We start from the raw sequence: 20,361 nt of genomic DNA, 5'->3' as shown, positions 1-20,361 counted from the left end.
ACTCAGGACTTCCTGCTGTGTGGGTTCCTTTCATTTTCACATATTCTCTCTTCTTCTCTGTTGTAAAAAGGCCTGAAGAAGACGGACCACATTTAATAAAAAAAATATTAAACGTGATTAAATAACCTGAAACGATGGAATGAAAGAGACCGGCCATTTTTAATTGTCTTTTAATGAGCAACATAGATTACCTGGTTACCGCAGTAGGAAGGAGGATTGGATTGATTTCCAACACATGTCGTACATACCAAAGATCGGGGAAGCTGTTTGCATGTTGAACTTTCTGTTGCAGGTTTGAGCATCTGCAGCGTCGCGTTGATGCCGAAGCACTCGAGCCCACGCCGCCAGTGGTTTCCTACCACAGGCCATCAGACATCGGAACGCTCAGGGACCTTCCAGTTTCGACTGGCATGAGCAAATCGCACATGTTTGTTTCATTATTGAGAGGTTTTGAGTTTGGAAAGTGCAGTGATCGTTTCTGCTCCTTCGTTTCCCATCTTTACGTCTATGGTCGCTGCTGCTGCCTTGCTTGCTGCTCCGTGCCATCAACAGCTTGAGCACCAACATGCCCTCCAACTACGACAGGTACTGCACCCACTGGGCCTGCAACAGCACGAATCGCTCTGAAGTAGAGTGATATTGCACATGCTAAAAAAGGCACCCATTGTCACGGTCCTGGTGTGGGACCAGAACGTGAGCGCGTGTTTGAAGAAACGAGAAACCCCGTTGCGATTGGACGGGGGTTTCATGTGTGAACGAGAGGCCGGCGTGAGCCGCAACTCCACATGGATGCTGTCGTCCACATTCTAGGTTGAATCGGGGAAGGGACAGGATGAGAGGGAAGAGTGGAGCGGTGAGGAGACGAGCAGGTTTGAGAGTTTAGAAAGTGAAAGTGAAGTGATTGTCACATGTGATACACAGCAGCACAGCACTCGGTGACACATCAAAATTTGTCCTCTGCAGTTAAACCATCACCCTTGGTGAGCAGTGGGCAGCCATGACAGGCGCCCGGGGAGCAGGGTGTGGGGACGGTGCTTTGCTCAGTGGCACCTTGGCGGGGCCACGTCCCTTAACCGCCAGGCCACCACTGTCCCAGATGGAGACGGAGAAGGAGCCGAGTCGAGTTGACGAATGCTAATCAAAGACTGAGCCGCTGGCAGGAGTCATGTAACCTCATCTCCGTGTTGCTCCCGGTCACATGGATGGAATCATGTGACACCCATGAGCATTCCTACTGAAAGACTTCTTCAAAGTCTCCTTGGCCTTCTCTCGGATTTGACCCAGAGTCAGGGTCCCGGTGCTTTCATGTCTAATTCTCTTCTCATCCTCCTGAATTCTTCTCTCAACATCCTGCAGCATCTCGTTGGTGTAGAAGCCTCCGCCGTTCTGTTCCACCACCTGCTCTATGGTGTTGAGCTGCTTCTCCACCTGAATTCATGTTACTTCTGTATTCATGCTGCTGCTGGTTCCAGTATTTCTTGTCGATCACATGTGCTCCTACTTTTGATGCACACCAATTTGCCTGCTTGGCTAACAGGTCTACAGAGGATGCTGTAGCTGTTGCTCTTCATGCTACCCTGTCCCACCTGGAGCACCTGGGGAGCTATACCTCCCCTTATAGACTTTAGCTCTGCTTTTAACACCATCCTCCCTCACAGATTGGTGTGTAAGCCGTCAGATCTGGGACTCCCAAATTCCACCTCTCTCTGGATGAAGGCCTTCCTGACAGAAAGGGTCAGGATGGGCCCTCACATCTCATTTACATTTACATTTACATTTACGGCATTTGGCAGACGCCCTTATCCAGAGCGACTTACAACGTGCTTTTCAAGTTACCATCGATGAAGAGATCAATTCCGGTTCACTAGGACCCCAACTATGAATACATCTATTTAATTCACTCTGTTGTAGATTCTGTACACAAAGTTCGACAACAAGAAAATTACAATTTAATCTAAATATTCTTTAAAGAGGAAGGTCTTGAGCTGTCGTTGAAGGTGCTCAGTGACTGAGCTGTTCTGACCTCGAGGGGAAGTTCATTCCACCACTGAGGGGCAAGACGGAGAAGAGTCTAGATGAGCGTCTTCCTTTTACCTTCAGAGATGGAGGGACCAGGCGAGCAGTACTGGAGGCTCGTAGTAAACGAGGTGCAGTACGAGGTGTAATAAGGGCTGTGAGGTAGGATGGTGCTGCTCCATGTTTGGCTTTGTAGGCCAGCATCAGTATTTTGAACCTGATGCGTGCAGCTACTGGGAGCCAGTGAAGGGAACGTAGCAGAGGGGTGGTGTGGGAGAATTGGGAAGGTTGAAGATCAGTCGTGCTGCTGCATTTGTATGAGTTGAAGAGGTCGGATGGTACATAGGGTAGACCAGCTAGAAGGGAGTTGCAGTAGTCCAGTCGTGAGATTACTAAGGACTGAACCAGTAGTTGGGTGGCCTGGGTTGACAGGGTAAAGGCGGATTCGTCTGATATTGTAGAGAAGGAATCTACATGAGCGGGAAAGATTGCTGATGTGAGTTGAGAATGTAAGAATGGACATCGCGGGAGCCTGCTTTGTCTTGCATAACAGATGTCTGCAAGAAGTGTAACATTCCTGTGTCGACGGTTGTGGGTGAAGATTCGACACCCCGGTTTTTACATGTCTTTTGTCCGACATCAACGTGCGAAGTATCAGCCGTCAGGACCGCCCACCCTCTTTGTCTTCACCAAATGGGAGGCACCGGGGGCGTGACATCAGAAACAACAGGTTCTGATTGGTCAGTGACAACTTCCTGTAGGCCAGTGACAACTTCCTGTAGGCCAGTGACAACTTCCTGTAGGCCAGTGACAACTTCCTGTAGGCCAGGGGTATAAAAGCCTGCGCACATGTGGAAAATGGGACTCTGGGCTCTCTTGCTCAGAGGTTTTTCCATCGGAAACCGGAAGGTTTCTGAGTCTTTCTCTCCTCCTCTTTTTCACTTCTCCCTCTTTACTCTTTCTTCTCATTTTTACTTTCTCTGTAACCTTGGTACCTTTTTACATTCAATATTCACATGTAACCACAATAATTATTTACCGGTGTTAATAAATTAGAAACTGTTCATTTTTAACCTCTATTGTGCCATGCCTCTTTCTGCCAGGTAACATCAAATTGGAGTGGTTGAATACAGTGCTTTGTGTGGAGGGAGAAAGAGTTTTTTTTCTACTCACTCTATTCTCTTCTCCCACACCACATGGTCTTTTTTACAAATGGTGATCCCGACGTGATACCTTTGCTCGGATGTGGATCTGTGACCGTAAGTCTCTTTTTACTGCATAGGGAGGAATAGAATCTATGTGCTTTAATTTAAAAAAAAAGGATCTACATATCCTAAAAGCCCGGGACCGTAGAAACCGAGGCATTTCTAAAATCCAGGTCCACTCCGACAAGGTATAAAATGAACATAGACTAATTACTGTATCACTTACAATGTGGCATGTAGATATGGCTGGCACAATAGATGAACCACAAACCAAACTGTAACCAGTAATACCAGGATTTTGTGACATTTTAGATTACCGGTATTCCATTGAAACATCATAAACCATGTCCCACGGTGAACAATTTGATAAGAACTGATCAGGGATTGGAAATTGCACTGTTAAATTAATTGTTTTTATTTTAATTCATGTTCAGAGTTGGTTGTCTATTGTTACGCCAAGGTTGCGGGCTGTTGCAGAAGGAGAGAGCTGCGAGTTGTCTAGGTAAATAGCAAGATCCTGATGTGGTGAAGAATCTGCTGTGAATGAATATTAGTTCAGTTTTGGTGGGATTGAGTTGGAGGTGATGGGCTGCCATCCAAGACGAGATGTCTGTTAGACATGCAGAGATTTTGGAAGCAGCATGAAGATCAGAGGGGGAAAGGAGAAGAAGGAGTTGTGTGTCGTCAGCATAGCAGTGGTAGGATAATCCATGTGAGGAAAATACCTCACCAGTGATCCTCGTGTAGGAGGGAGAAAAGGAGAGGACCTAGCACCGAGCCTTGAGGGACACCAGTGGAGAGTCTACGTGAGGTAGAAGGTGGATCCTTTCCAAGTCACTTGGTAAAGATCGCTCATCAAGGTAGGAAGCAAACCACTGCCATGCTGAGCCCGAATTCCAAGCCTCTTCAGGATTGACAAGAGATCTTGTGGTTAACGGTGTCAAATGCAGCAGATAGGTCGAGGAGAATAAGAACTGATGACAGTTTTGCCAATCTGGCTGCATGTAGCTGCTCGGTAACCGCCAAAAGGGCAGTCTCGGTGGAATGAGTTGTTCTGAAGCCAGACTGGTTAGGATCCAGGAGGTTGTTCTGTGATAAATGGAGTGATAGCTGGTTGTAGACACAGCGCTTAAGGATTTTGGATAGAAATGAGAGGAGGGAAACTGGTCTGTAATTGTTAATGTCTGTAGGATCGCAGTGGGTTTCTTTAGGATTGGAAGAACCCCTGGCTGTTTTGAAGGCGGATGGTACGTGGCCAGATGAGATTGAGCTGTTTATGATATAAGAAATGAAAGGGATGAGGTCAGGGGGAGATAGTTTGAAACATTGCAGAAGGTATTGGATCTAGTGGACAGGTGGTTGGGTTGCCTGTGGATATAATCTGAATGATTTCATCAGATGTGATCTTAGAAAATTGATTTAGAGTAGTTTGTCGAATTTTCAGAGGGAAGAGTAGGATTAGTGGTGGAGAATGTCTCACAGATTTTTCAATCTTCCCTGTGAAGAAGTTGGCAAAATCATCAGCTGTTAATGAAGTTGGGGCAGGGGGAGTCGGGGGGTTGAGTAGGGATAAGAAATGTTGTGGAGTTTTTGAGGGTTGTGGGCAGAGGCTTCTAGTTTTGCTTTGTAGAAAGCAGTTTAGCAAGTAGTGAGGTTAGAAGAAAATTTGCGCAGAAGACATCTCTCCTCGGTCATCAGCGTCAGCACTGGCCTCTCCTCAGGGCTGTGTGCCAAGACCACAATAGCAACATCGTTTGTGTCAAATTTGCAGATGACACCACTGTGGTGGGGCTTAATTACTGGGAGGAGATGAGTCTTCCTAAAGGCTACGAGGTGGATCTGCTGTCAGTGTGGAGCACAGACAATACCCTGCTCACGAACACACCAAAGACCAAGGAGACTGTTTGCGGATTTCAGGAAGAGGAAAACAGAACCAAATCGGTGGGGACAGTGAGGGGGAGGGTTTCACGAAGGACCTGTCCTGGGCTGTGAACTCAACAGAGCTGGTAAAGAAGGTTTTTTAAAGTCTTTAAAGGAGACTGCTGGTGTCCTTCTACCGCTGTTGCATTGAGAGCTTCCTGTGCTGAGGCCTCTGCGTGTGGTTTTCTAGCTGCAGGAACTCATGGCTGTTCTTTACCCGCTCTGGACGAGCTGCACAGCTCTCGCTGCCTCAAGAGAGCATTCAACATCTCAAAGGACTCCTCACATCCCGATCATGACCTGTTCGGAGCATTCAGGAGCGTTGAAAACCAGGAGAAACAGACTAAACACAGCTTCTACCCTGTTGTCATCAGGACATGTAATGTGCTGTTAACATTGGCATGTTATTGTTTCAATTTGTGTTGCATTTATTACAAAAAAACGAAATATGTCACTTGTCTCTTGCGCCGTCCCATTCAATTCAAAGAACTTTATTAGTCCCCTGACGGGCAATATAGTTCCATCAGTCATAACACGTAAGTGATTTTTCTTAAATTAACACTACACAGATTTAAGGAATCATCAAGTTCATTTTATTGAACAGGACATTTCAGCTGCACTGACAATGAAGAATAATGATAGAAGCCGAAATTGGCTTCTATCCAGTCAAATCCCTCTAGTATACATCACTGTCATTGGAATAACCAATCACATCATGTGAATCAGGCTGTGAAAGAAACACACATCATCGGGATTAAAAGCAGAGCAGATGTGTTAGTGAGGTGTTACGTTATCATTATTTTTTTTCCCATTGAAATGAACAAGTCATCTTAGATTTAGATCAGATTTTGGGGCACTAAGATGACCAACAAAAAATTTAATCTAGTTGAACGTATTTATCTCCTATTTGTTATGTTATGTCATGGCCAGGCACCGCGATTGGGCATTGATCACTCGTGGCTGAATCTGATTAAACGAGAGTGATCAGGCTTTTAATGGAAGTTCCTGCACTGACGTGGACACGCTTAACGTGGCCTCACTTAAGGTTGTCTGAAGAAGCAGTCACGTTGCTAATGGACTTTTGTATTATTTATGTGTATGTGTACACATGTTAAGACCACTGATGTGCTGTGGGATGGGAAAATACTGGAAAGATTCTGTTCAAGGTGTTTTGGAAAGTAATTATTGCATTTATGTTAAGTAAAACTGTTTTGTACTATTATGAAAATGGTTGTTCAATGGGCTGAAAGCACAAGTATGTGGGTTGATTCTGTAAAAGTGATAGCAGATATTGAACGAATGTAATATTCGAATGTGTATTCCTGTTGAGATTAACCTGTGAGAAGACTGAAAACGTAATGTCATTCAGGAAATGAGAATATGTAAAATTGTTTGTAAAGTTGAGTGTAAAATCTATTTTTCTTGAGATAAAGAAAATGACTGCACGAGTGAACGATTCCTGCCTGGTTTTTCTCTGTTAAATACAGAAACCGCAGACACAAATACTTTTTTTAAAATCTGTCACAGTCCCGGGGCGCTGGGATCTGTAACACACCTCGTATACTCCGAGCCTCCAGTACTGCTCGCCTGGTCCCTCCATCTCTGAAGGTACGAGGAAGACGCTCATCTAGACTCTTCTCCGTCTTGGCCCCTCGGTGGTGGAAGGAACTTCCCCTCGAGGTCAGAACATCACAGTTGCTGAGCATTTTCATTTCAATGGAAGCTTAGATGTTCCTCTTTAGAGAATATTTATATTAGCTTGTAATTTGTCTTATAGTCTGATTAATGCAAGAAAAAACTACAACTGAGTGAATAAAACTGATTGTTTTCATGGTTTAGTTCTAGTGAACCAGAATTGATCACTTCATTGATCTGGATCAGGGAATCTGCCAAATGTAAATATAATGTACATTTTTATTTTATTTCAATATACATTGAAACAGAATAATTAAAATACATTTCCATTCAAATACAAATGTACAGTGCATCCTTTGTTTAGAGCTTGGAATTTAGTTTGTGTAACAATTTCACAAGAATTTTCACTGCCACAAAAAAAAGAACATTTACTTCAGCTGATGCAATTCTGTTTTCAAATTCTGGACTTCAGCTACACATGCGCACGGCAAATGCTACCCTGCATACATGAAAAAAAGCCAAATAAATGTTCACCAGAACAAATTACAATGAATTTATGGAATATTCTTAAAACAAGCTTTGCTGTTCATCTCTATTAAGGATCTACAGTTAGGATAGTCGGGAGGAAATGTTCTAAAAAGCTGTAAACAAGTCTGAACAAAATGTTTTTTGTAATTGTTTTGTCGAAGAAGGAAAGAAGCAACGCATATCCATCAGGCATTTTTGGACTTGGATATGAGCTTTGACAGTTTTTACCTCCCTTTAATCCATGTTTGGTCACGTCTATGGTTGCTGACGCTGCCTTATCTATTACTTCGGTTAAACTCTCTGTGCCATCAACAGCACTGGCTCCAACAACTCCTCCAACAACTCCTCCAACTACAACAGGTACGACAAACAATGGACCAGTAACTATTCCTAACACTGCTGGTGTTAGACCCAGTAATGCACCCAGGAGCGATTCCTACTGTAAAACCAGCTGCTTTCTTCACATTTACACAACACATTCACCTTGGCCTTCTCTCTGCTTCCAGCTGATGTCAGGGTCCCATTACTCTCCTGGACAATTCTCTGCTCTTCCTCCTGGATTCTTCTCTCAACCTCCTGCAGCATCTCGTTGGTGTAGCAGCAGCCTCCGCCATTCTGTTCCACCACCTGTTCTATGGTGTTGAGCAGCTTCTCCACCTGAACTTTGTTACTCCTGTATTCATGCTGGTCCTGGTTCCAGTATTTGTTGTCGATCACATGGGCTCGACCTCCACACTTCTGCACGAGCATCTTCAGCTCATTGTTCTCTTCCACAAAATCATCAATGGTCTGATCTTCATCTAGCTGGTCACCATGAGTGAAGAGAACCAAACTGTACTTTAGAGCATTCTCACCAAAACGATTTGGTGATCATCTTCACCACTTCTATCTCTTGTTTTGTGTATCTGTCCACTTTTAGCACAATGATGAAGGCGTTGAAGTCAGCAGAACATTCAGTCATGCACTTCATTATCTCAGACTTTAACTCTTCATCAGGGAGATGAGTGTCAAAAAAATCCAGGAGTAATCAATCACTGAAATGACTTTTCCATTGATCTTCTCCTGTTTTTATCTGAGTACCATGGTTTGCAGAGCTGGGACCGCCTTTTACAGTGAAGCCCAGTTTGGTGTCTTTGCCCAGGATGGTGTTTCCAGTGCTGCGTTTACCCTGTCCAGTTTTACCAAGCAGCACGATCCTCCGTTCCTCAGCTAATAAACAGGAAACAGACAGACACAAGTTCAGGGACATGATGACAGCAGGTAATGAAGTCATTGTCATTGTGATACACAGCACAGCACACGATGACACAACCAGTGTGGTTAAGAGTGTGTGGGGACAGTGCTTTTGCTCAGTGGCATAATATACATTTACATTTACAGCATTTTTCAGACGCCCTTATCCAGAGCGACTTACAATCAGTAGTTACAGGGACAGTCCCCCCCTGGAGCAACTTAGGGTTAAGTGTCTTGCTCAGGGACACAATGGTAGTAAGTGAGATTTGAACCCGGGTCTTCTGGTTCATAGGCGAGTGTGTTACCCACTAGGCTACTACCACCCTACTAATATGTGTTAGTAAGTGACCCATTTTGTCCAATCTTAAAAAAGAACTGATTATGAAGAATAGTTTTATGTATTAATCAAATCAATGACAACATTTCAGGACAGTGGTGGTGACCTGGGGTGTAAGAAAGTGGGCTCATATCTAAAGGGTTTCGGGTTCGAATGCCGATCTGCCAAGGTGCCACTAAGGTGCCACTGAGCAAAGCACCGTCCCCACACACTGCTCCCCGGGTGTCCACTGCTCACCAAGGGTGATGGTTAAATACAGAGGACACCTTACAGATTCATCCGTCAAGCACACCTTGAAGGTTCGCAGAAAAATGATAGATAGGTACTTACTCATGGTTGGGTTTGATGCTCGGTCTGAAAACACTGAAGTGCTGCTGCAGAGCGAACTGAGTCTGTGTGAAGGAAGAAAGTGAGGCTCACACCTCAACTTCCTGGAACGCCCCACGCTCAAGATGCTTCTTCAAACATTAAACCAGACAAAAGCTGAAATGGAAAGATCTCAAGGATGCGTGTGGCAGCGGGGGAGGTTGAGAATGGTCGAAGAAAGTGGTCGTAACTCCAAATAATGATTGTTTTAATCATTTAAGGGGTGGTAGTAGCCTAGTGGGTAAAACACTCGCCTATGAACCAGAAGACCCAGGTTTAAACCCCATCGTGTCCCTGAGCAGGACACTTAACCCTGAGTGTCTCCAGGGGGGGACTGTCCCTGTAACTACTGGTTGTAAGTCGCTCTGGATAAGGGCGTCTGGTAAATGCTGTAAATGTAGATGTAAATTTACCTATACACAATGATACGAGCAGCATAAGTAATTTTTTTAGAACCATTTCCAACTAAATCCCTTTTTATCACGATTAATGGCTCTTGTAGCTATGCAGTAACCGCATAAATACTCCAGGTGATGTAAACTCAGGACTTCCTGCTGTGTGGGTTTGTCAGGATTGCCTGCAGCTGGGCTCCACACCGGAACCCAATCCTGACGCCCCATAAATGCCGGAAGTTTCCGCCCGTTCGGGGTCGCTGGCATTTTCGTGGACTCTGCACGAACTTGACCTGGTTTTGTTATGAGTGTTTTGAGTTCTGGCAATCGCCCACACGCCTACGGGTTAGTTTCAGTTCGTTATTAAGTTAAATCGTTTTCGGCCACCGCGCCGCTGTTTATTTGTATTTCTTTATTGTTTGTTGTAATAAAAACCCCTTCCCAGAATGTCAGACCTCTGCGCTTCCTTCCCCCGTAAGTCCGTAGTCGTGACAGAATGCCAGCGACCCACCCAAAAGCGCAGAGGTAAAAAGCAGAGGAGAAGAAACGCCGCGAAGGACGCAGCCCGGCGCGCGAACGCGGACGGCAGGGGAGAGACGCGCCGCCCGTTCTGGTGGAGCGTTTCTCCCCGAGAAGCCGTGGTACGCGGCGCCGCGTGATGACGTCACCCCCCGGGAAACTCCGCGAAACCCGGAAGCGACAACGTCGGCGGGTGAGTGGGCGGAGCGAGGACGTTGGCGTCGGCAGCAGCGAGGAAGTGACGTGGGCAGCGAGCGCAGTAGATGCGACCCCCACGATCTTCGCCATGTCGAGCCAAGAACTCTGCGCTCTGCTGGCAAGGCTCCCCGTGGACTGGGACGACACGGACGACGACGAGAGCACGGGAGACGAGAGTTGGGCTCCGCCCATCGCACCAGTCTGCGATCGTCGCAAGGTCCGTGGGGACCCACGTCACTTCCAGGGGGGTGAGAAGCGACAACAACGGCGGCGTCCCTCCAGCGAGGGGATGGGCAGCCTCCAGCCCGAATGGCCAGAGTACTGTCCCTGGGAGTTGATCGCACCCTGGGCCAGGATGTCCGCAGGGTGGACGACCCTCGGAGTCACAGGTGGGAGGACACGGATGACGAAAGCGACAATGACGTGGATTTTCGTTGGGCAGTCGGGGCCGGGATGGCTCCACCCAGCGCGCGCGTCCGAGATTGTCGCGACATCCGTGAAGATCCACGTGACTTCCGAGGGTATGAGGTCGACACGGACCAACACGAGGATGACGCCGATTGGGCAGTCGGTGCCGGGATGGCTCCGCCCATCGTGCCCGTCCGTTGCGAGGTCCGTGGAAACCCACGTCAGTCCCAGAGGTGCGACAACAGTGAGGAGGAGGACAGCGATGCGGGCGTAAGCTGGTGGAACAGGGCGACAGGAGGTCGCCAACCAGCAACTGCACTGTCGGAACTGCCTCACAGGGAAGATGCCCTCCCAGTTCCAGTCGCCGACCCGCCTTCCCTCTGCTCGGACGTTCCCCAGCTGAACGGCAGCGCATCACCAGCGCCCCTGCATGCTGGAGAAGACGTCCACCACCCCCCACGCCACACGCCCACCACCATCTCCAGCGACGCTGCCTGGCAGCAGGGAGAGACCGACAGGAGTTTTCGGGACTTCCAGCAGAGACTGAGGGCGGAGTTTGATCGGCCAGAGCCTGAGCCAGGGATTGAACTCTGCCCCTCCACCACATCCAGCGCCAGTCAGGATCCGGGGCAAGAAGACCAAGCACTGGCGGGGCGACGAGAAGGTCGCGCCTCCCGAGATTCTGACTGTGCCCCCTGAGGAGGTCCCGGAGAGCTCAGAGAGGGAACCAGACGACCCTCTCTTCTGTCTGTCTCTGTCTGTGTGTGTGTGCGTGGCATATGTGTCCGTATGTCGCCCCCACTTCCCCTCTTTGTGTCCACCAGATGGTGACCCAGCAGCAGAGCCGAACCCCAGGGAGGGAGTTCCCAACCTGACTGCACCGGTCCAAGGCGAGGTGGACGAGCCCCAAGGTACCCCTAAGTCCAGCCGGGGGGGGTGCTCCCCCAAAGAATTTTTTGGGGGGGTGCAGTTCGGGTTGGGGACTCCTCCTGAGGGGAGGGGAGGTGGGGAAGCGATGGAGCTGGGTCCTCCGGTAGCCAGTGAGGAGGGGCGGGCCAGGCATGGGCCTGCGTCTGCCTCCAGAGGGGTGGAGCGCCATAGAGCCCCCGGGTAGGCATGAGGACCCAGCTGGGACAGGCAGGAAGAGGGCCTGCTTGTCCCAACGGACGCAGAAGGGGCTAGCCGGATGGTCTGGCAATGCCCCCCCTTGGCACCAGGGCCGTGCAGCGAGAGGGGCTGCATAGTCCCAGAAGGCACCAGCCTGGGGTGCCTGGAACAGTCGCCGGAGGCTCTGGGACAATCTCCCTGCGCGGTGCAGGGGGTGACACAAGACGTGTCAGAGGGGACATGTGGAGACAGGGCCCACACGTACCCAGATGGATCGGCCCTGATTATTGTGTGCAGGTACGGGAGTCCGGGGGCCGCCATGCGGGACCACGCCGGGGAGCCAGGCCGAGGGTCCGGGGCCGCAAAGCGGGACCACGCCGTGAAGCCAGGCCGAGGGTCCGGGGCCGCCAAGCGGGACCACGCCGGGGAGCCAGCCCGAGGCAACCGGGGCGCCACGCCTGACCACGCCGGGGAGCCAGCCCGAGGCAAACCGGGCCGCCACGCCTGACCACGTCCGGGGAGCCAAGGCCCGAGGCACCGGGGCCGCCACGCTGACCACGCCGGGGAGCCAGCCCGAGGCACCGGGGGCCGCCACGCCTGACCACGCCGGGGAGCCAGCCCGAGGCACCGGGGCCGCCAGACCCTGACCACGCCGGGGAGCCAGCCGAGGGACCGGGGGCCGCCACGCCTGACCCCACGCCGGGGGAGCCAGCCCGAGTGGACCGGGGCCGCCACGCCTGACCACGCCGGGGAGCACAGCCCGAGGGACCGGGGCCGGCCACGCCTGACCACGCCGGGGAGCCAGCCCGAGGGGACCGGGGCCGCCACGCCTGACCCACGCCGGGGAGCCAGCCCGAGGGACCGGGGGCCGCCACGCCTGACCACGCCGGGGAGCCAGCCCGGGGGACCGGGGCCTCACACGCCTGACCACGCCGGGGATCCAGCCCGAGGGACCGGGTCCTCCAAGGGGAGGATACAGCAGGGCAGGAGCCCTGTGGTTGCCGCCGTCCGCCCCGCCGCCTCCACTGATGGTACTGTTGGGGCTCCGAGGACGTAGCCCTTGGAGGGGGGGCTCTGTCAGGATTGCCTGCAGCTGGGCTCCACACCGGAACTCAATCCTGACGCCCCATAAATGCCGGAAGTTTCCGCCCTTTCGGGGTCGCTGGCATTTTCGTGAACTCGCTGCACGAACTTGACCTAGTTTTGTTTTCATGTGTTTTGAGTTCTGGCAATCGCCACACGCCTACGGGTTTGTTTCAGTTCATTATTTACGTTAAATTGTTTTCGGCCATCGCGCCATTGTTTATTTGTATTTCTTTATTGTTTGTTGTAATAAAAACCCCTTCCCAGAATGTCAGACCTCTGCGCTTCCTTCCCCCGTAAGTCCGTAGTCGTGACAGGGTTCCTTTCATTTTCACACATTCTCTCTCTTCTTCTCTGTTGTAAAAAGGCCTGAAGAAGACGGACCACATTTAATAAAAAAATATTAAACGTGATTAAAATAACCTGAAACGATGGAATGAAAGAGACCGGCCATTTTTAATTGTCTTTTAATGAGCAACATAGATTACCTGGTTACCGCAGTAGGAAGGAGGATTGGATTGATTTCCCACACATGTCGTACATGCGCATGATACCAAAGATCGGGGAAGCTGTTTGCATGTTGAACTTTCTGTTGCAGGTTTGAGCATCTGCAGCGTCGCGTTGATGCCGAAGCACTCGAGCCCACGCCGCCAGTGGTTTCCTACCACAGGCCATCAGACATCGGAACGCTCAGGGACCTTCCAGTTTCGACTGGCATGAGCAAATCTCACATGTTTGTTTCATTATTGAGAGGTTTTGAGTTTGGAAAGTGCAGTGATCGTTTCTGCTCCTTCGTTTCCCATCTTTACGTCTATGATCGCTGCTGCTGCCTTGCTTGCTGCTCCGTGCCATCAACAGCTTGAGCACCAACATGCCCTCCAACTACGACAGGTACTGCACCCACTGGGCCTGCAACAGCACGAATCGCTCTGAAGTAGAGTGATATTGCACATGCTAAAAAAGGCACCCATTGTCACGGTCCTGGTGTGGGACCAGAACGTGAGCGCGTGTTCGAAGAAACGAGAAACCCCGTTGCGATTGGACGGGGGTTTCATGTGTGAACGAGAGCCGGCGTGAGCCGCAACTCCACATGGATGCTGTCGTCCACGTTCTAGGTTGAATCGGGGAAGGGACAGGATGAGAGGGAAGAGTGGAGCGGTGAGGAGACGAGCAGGATTGAGAGTTTAGAAAGTGAGAGTGAAGTGATTGTCACATGTGATACACAGCAGCACAGCACTCGGTGACACATCAAAATTTGTCCTCTGCAGTTAAACCATCACCCTTGGTGAGCAGTGGGCAGCCATGACAGGCGCCCGGGGAGCAGTGTGTGGGGACGGTGCTTTGCTCAGTGGCACCTTGGCGGGGCCACGTCCTTAACCGCCAGGCCACCACTGTCCCAGATGGAGACGGAGAAGGAGCCGAGTCGAGTTGACGAATGCTAATCAAAGACTGAGCCGCTGGCAGGAGTCACGTAACCTCATCTCCGTGTTGCTCCCGGTCACATGGATGGAATCATGTGACACCCATGAGCATTCCTACTGAAAGACCAGCTGCACTTTATTCAAAGTCTCCTTGGCCTTCTCTTGGATTTGACCCAGAGTCAGGGTCCCGGTGCTTTCATGTCTAATTCTCTTCTCATCCTCCTGAATTCTTCTCTCAACATCCTGCAGCATCTCGTTGGTGTAGAAGCCTCCGCCGTTCTGTTCCACCACCTGCTCTATGGTGTTGAGCAGCTTCTCCACCTGAATTCATGTTACTTCTGTATTCATGCTGCTGCTGGTTCCAGTATTTCTTGTCGATCACATGTGCTCCTACTTTTGATGCACACCAATTTGCCTGCTTGGCTAACAGGTCTACAGAGGATGCTGTAGCTGTTGCTCTTCATGCTACCCTGTCCCACCTGGAGCACCTGGGGAGCTACACCTCCCCTTATAGACTTTAGCTCTGCTTTTAACACCATCCTCCCTCACAGATTGGTGTGTAAGCCGTCAGATCTGGGACTCCCAAATTCCACCTCTCTCTGGATGAAGGCCTTCCTGACAGAAAGGGTCATGATGGGCCCTCACATCTCCTCGGTCATCAGCGTCAGCACTGGCTCTCCTCAGGGCTGTGTGCCAAGCCCACAACAGCAACATCGTTGTGTCAAATTTGCAGATGACACCACTGTGGTGGGGCTTAATTCTGGAGGAGATGAGTCTTCCTACAGGCACGAGGTGGATCTGCTGTCAGTGTGGAGCACAGACAATAACCTGCTCACGAACACACCAAAGACCAAGGAGACTGTTGCGGATTTCAGGAAGAGGAAAACAGAAACCAAACCACTTTACATTGGTGGGGACAGTGATGGGGAGGGTGTTCACGAAGGACCTGTCCTGGGCTGTGAACTCAACAGAGCTGGAAGGTTTTTAAAGTCTTTAAAGAGACTGCTGGTGTCCTTCTACCGCTGTTGCATTGAGAGCTTCCTGTGCTGAGGCCTCTGCGTGTGGTTTTCTAGCTGCAGGAAATCATGGCTGTTCTTTACCCGCTCTGGACGAGCTGCACAGCTCTCGCTGCCTCAAGAGAGCATACAACATCTCAAAGGACTCCTCACATCCCGATCATGACCTGTTCCGGAGCATTCAGGAGCGTTGAAAACCAGGAGAAACAGACTAAACAACAGCTTCTACCCTGTTGTCATCAGGACATGTAATGTGCTGTTAACATTGGCATGTTTATTGTTTCAATTTGTGTTGCATTTATTATAAAAAAACGAAATATGTCACTTGTCTCTTGCGCCGTCCATTCAATTCAAAGAACTTTATTTGTCCCCGACGGGCAATATAGTTCCATCAGTCATAACACGTAAGTGATTTTTCTTAAATTAACACTACAACAGATTTGAGGAATCATCAAGTTCATTTTATTGGAACAGGACATTTCAGCTGCACTGACAATGAAGAATAATGAGCCGCTCCCAGATTCCACATCTATCCTACATCACAATGCGCTGGAGGCCTTCATGAATGCATTGGTTTGTGAAGAAATTGGCTTCTATCCAGTCAAATCCCTCTAGTATACATCACTGTCATTGGAATAACCAATCACATCATGTGAATCAGGCTGTGAAAGAAACACACATCATCGGGATTAAAGCAGAGCGGATGTGTTAGTGAGGTGTTACGTTATCATTATTTTTTTTCCCATTGAAATGAACAAGTTCATCTTAGATTTAGATCAGATTTTGGGGCACTAAAGATGACCAACAAAAATTTTTAATCTAGTTGAACGTATTTATCTCCTATTTGTTATGTATGTCATGGCCAGGCACTGCGAATGGGCATTGATCACTCGTGGCTGAATCTGATTAAACGAGAGTGATCAGGCTTTTATATGGAAGTTCCTGCACTGACGTGGACACGCTTAACGTGGCCTCACTTTAAGGTGTTCTGAAGAAGCAGTCACGTTGCTAATGGACTTTTGCATTATTTATGTGTATGTGTACACATGTTAAGACCACTGATGTGCTGTGGGATGGGAAAATACTGGAAAGATTCTGTTAAAGGTGTTTTTGAAAGTAATTATTGCATTTATGTTAAGTAAAACTGTTTTGTACTATTATGAAAATGGTTGTTCAATGGGCTGAAAGCACAAGTATGTGGGTTGATTCTGTAAAAGTGATAGCAGATATTGAACGAATGTAATATTCGAATGTGTATTCCTGTTGAGATTAACCTGTGAGAAGACTGAAAACGTTATGTAATTCAGGAAATGAGAATATGTAAATGAGTGTAAAATCTATTTTTCTTGAGATAAAGAAAATGCCTGCACGAGCGAACGACACTAACGATTCCTGCCTGTGTTTTCTCTGTTAAATACAGAAACCGCAGACACAAATACACTTTTTTTAAATCTGTCACAGTCCCGGGGCGCTGGGATCTGTAACACACCTCGTATACTCCGAGCCTCCAGTACTGCTCGCCTGGTCCCTCCATCTCTGAAGGTACGAGGAAGACGCTCATCTAGACTCTTCTCCGTCTTGGCCCCTCGGTGGTGGAATGAACTTCCCCTCGAGGTCAGAACATCACAGTTGCTGAGCATTTTCATTTCAATGGAAGCTTTAGATGTTCCTCTTTAGAGAATATTTATATTAGCTTGTAATTTTCTTATAGTCTGATTATGCAAGAAAAACTACAACTGAGTGAATAAAACGATTGTTTTCATGGTTTAGTTCTAGTGAACCAGAATTGATCACTTCATTGATCTGGATCAGGGAATCTGCCAAATGTAAATATAATGTACATTTATAATTTTATTTCAATATACATTGAAACAGGAATAATTAAAATACATTTCCATTCAAATACAATGTACAGTGCATCCTTTTGTTTAGAGCTTTGGAATTTAGTTTGTGTAACAATTTCACAAGAATTTTCACTGCCACAAAAAAAGAACATTTTACTTCAGCTGGATGCAATTCTGTTTTCAAATTCTGGACTTCAGCTACACATGCGCACGGCAAATGCTACCCTGCATACATGAAAAAAGCCAAATAAAGGTTCACCAGAACAAATTCCAATGAATTTTATGGAATATTCTTTAAAACAAGCTTTGCTGTTCATCTCATTAAGGATCTACAGTTAGGATAGTCGGGAGGAAATGTTCTAAAAGCTGTAACAAGTCTGAACAAAATGTTTTTTGTAATTGTTTATGTCGAAGAAGGAAAGAAGCAACGCATAATCCATCAGGCATTTTTGGACTTGGATATGAGCTTTGACAGTTTTTTATGTCCCTTTAATCCATGTTTGGTCACGTCTATGGTTGCTGCCGCTACCTTATCTATTAATTCGTTTAAACTCTCTGTGCCATCAACAGCACTGGCTCCAACAACTCCTCCAACAACTCCTCCAACTACAACAGGTACGACAAACAATGGACCAGTAACTATTCCTAACACTGCTGGTGTTAGACCCAGTAATGCACCCAGGAGCATTCCTACTGTAAAACCAGCTGCTTTCTTCAACATTTTACACAACACATTCGCCTTGGCCTTCTCTCTGCTTCCAGCTGATGTCAGGCTCCCATTACTCTCCTGGACAATTCTCTGCTCTTCCTCCTGGATTCTTCTCTCAACATTCTGCAGCATCTCGTTGGTGTAGCAGCCTCCGCCATTCTGTTCCACCACCTGTTCTATGGTGTTGAGCAGCTTCTCCACCTGAACTTTGTTACTTCTGTATTCATGCTGCTGCTGATTCCAGTATTTGTTGTCGATCACAAGGGCTCTACCTCCACACTTCTGCACAAGCATCTTCAGCTCATTGTTCTCTTCCACAAAATCATCAATGGTCTGATCTTCATCTAGCTGGTCACCATGAGTGAAGAGCACCAAACTGTACTTTAGAGCATCTTCACCAAACGATTCTGTAATCTTCTTCACTACTTCTATCTCTTGTTCTGTGTATCTGTCCACTTTTAGCACAATGATGAAGGCGTGAAGTCCAGCAGAACATTCAGTCATGCACTTCACTATCTCAGACTTTAACTCTTCATCAGGGAGATGAGTGTCAAAAAATCCCGGAGTATCAATCACTGAAATGACTTTTCCATTGATCTTCTCCTGTTTTATCTGAGTACCATGGTTTGCAGAGCTGGGACCGCCTTTTACAGTGAAGCCCAGTTTGGTGTCTTTGCCCAGGATGGTGTTTCCAGTGCTGCTTTTACCCTGTCCAGTTTTACCAAGCAGCACGATCCTCCGTTCCTCAGCTAATAAACAGGAAACAGACAGACACAAGTTCAGGGACATGATGACAGCAGGTAATGAAGTCATTGTCATTGTGATACACAGCACAGCACACGATGACACAACCAGTGTGGTTAAGAGTGTGTGGGGACAGTGCTTTTGCTCAGTGGCATAATATGTGTTAGTAAGTGACCCATTATGTCCAATCTTAAAAAAGAACCGATTATGAGGAATAGTTTTATGTATTAATCAAAGCAATGACAACATTTCAGGACAGTGGTGGTGGCCTGGGGGGTAAGAAAGTGGGCTCATATCTAAAGGGTTTCGGGTTCGAATGCCGATCTGCCAAGGTGCCACTGAGGTGCCACTGAGCAAAGCACCGTCCCCACACACTGCTCCCCGGGCGCCTGTCACAGTGTCCACTGCTCACCAAGGGTGATGGTTAAATACAGAGGACACATTACAGATTCATCTTCTTGTTTCCGTCAAGCACACCTTGAAGGATCGCAGAAAAATGATAGATAGGTACTTACTCATGGTTGGGTTTGATGCTCGGTCTGAAAACACTGAAGTGCTGCTGCAGAGCGAACTGAGTCTGTGTGAAGGAAGAAAGTGAGGCTCACACCTCCACTTCCTGGAACGCCCTACGCTCAAGATGCTTCTTCAAACATTAAACCAGACAAAAGCTGAAATGGAAAGATCTCAAGGATGCGTGTAGCAGCGGGGGAGGTTGAGAATGGGCGAAGAAAGTGGTCGTAACTCCAAATAATGATTGTTTTAATCATTTAAGGGTGGTAGTAGCCTAGTGGGTAAAACACTCGCCTATGAACTAGAAGACCCAGGTTTAAACCCCATCGTGTCCCTGAGCAGGACACTTAACCCTGAGTGTCTCCAGGGGGGGACTGTCCCTGTAACTACTGGTTGTAAGTCGCTCTGGATAAGGGCGTCTGGTAAATGCTGTAAATGTAGATGTAAATTTACCTATTACACAATGATACGAGCAGCATAAGTAATTTTTTTAGAACCATTTCCAACTAAATCCCTTTTTATCACGATTAATGGCTCTTGTAGCTATGCAGTAACCGCATAAATACTCCAGGTGATGTAAACTCAGGACTTCCTGCTGTGTGGGTTCCTTTCATTTTCACACATTCTCTCTCTTCTTCTCTGTTGTAAAAAGGCCTGAAGAAGACGGACCACATTTAATAAAAAAATATTAAACGTGATTAAAATAACCTGAAACGATGGAATGAAAGAGACCGGCCATTTTTAATTGTCTTTTAATGAGCAACATAGATTACCTGGTTACCGCAGTAGGAAGGAGGATTGGATTGATTTCCAACACATGTCGTACATACCAAAGATCGGGGAAGCTGTTTGCATGTTGAACTTTCTGTTGCAGGTTTGAGCATCTGCAGCGTCGCGTTGATGCCGAAGCACTCGAGCCCACGCCGCCAGTGGTTTCCTACCACAGGCCATCAGACATCGGAACGCTCAGGGACCTTCCAGTTTCGACTGGCATGAGCAAATCGCACATGTTTGTTTCATTATTGAGAGGTTTTGAGTTTGGAAAGTGCAGTGATCGTTTCTGCTCCTTCGTTTCCCATCTTTACGTCTATGATCGCTGCTGCTGCCTTGCTTGCTGCTCCGTGCCATCAACAGCTTGAGCACCAACATCCAACTACGACAGGTACTGCA

General features: G+C 48.0%; 1 protein-coding gene and 1 pseudogene across 1 annotated transcript; both read right to left on the bottom strand.

Moving 5' to 3' along the window:
* Positions 1-1,194: 1,194 nt before the first annotated feature.
* LOC114787653 (GTPase IMAP family member 4-like) lies at positions 1,195-9,310 on the bottom strand (annotated as a pseudogene).
* An 8,054-nt stretch (positions 9,311-17,364) lies between these two features.
* On the bottom strand, positions 17,365-19,267 carry LOC114793824 (GTPase IMAP family member 4-like). The gene is made up of 2 exons (XM_028985955.1): positions 19,197-19,267; positions 17,365-18,686 (listed from the first exon to the last, which is right to left on the bottom strand). The coding sequence occupies exons 1-2, from the start codon at positions 19,198-19,200 to the stop codon at positions 17,668-17,670; spliced, it is 1,023 nt and encodes a 340-aa protein (XP_028841788.1). The 5' UTR covers positions 19,201-19,267; the 3' UTR covers positions 17,365-17,667.
* Between the last annotated feature and the right edge of the window lie 1,094 nt (positions 19,268-20,361).

This window comes from Denticeps clupeoides, chromosome 1 (assembly GCF_900700375.1).
Source record: "Denticeps clupeoides chromosome 1, fDenClu1.1, whole genome shotgun sequence".
NCBI classification, from domain to species: Eukaryota; Metazoa; Chordata; class Actinopteri; order Clupeiformes; family Denticipitidae; genus Denticeps; species Denticeps clupeoides.
This window is presented reverse-complemented; position numbering and strand designations above follow the sequence as displayed.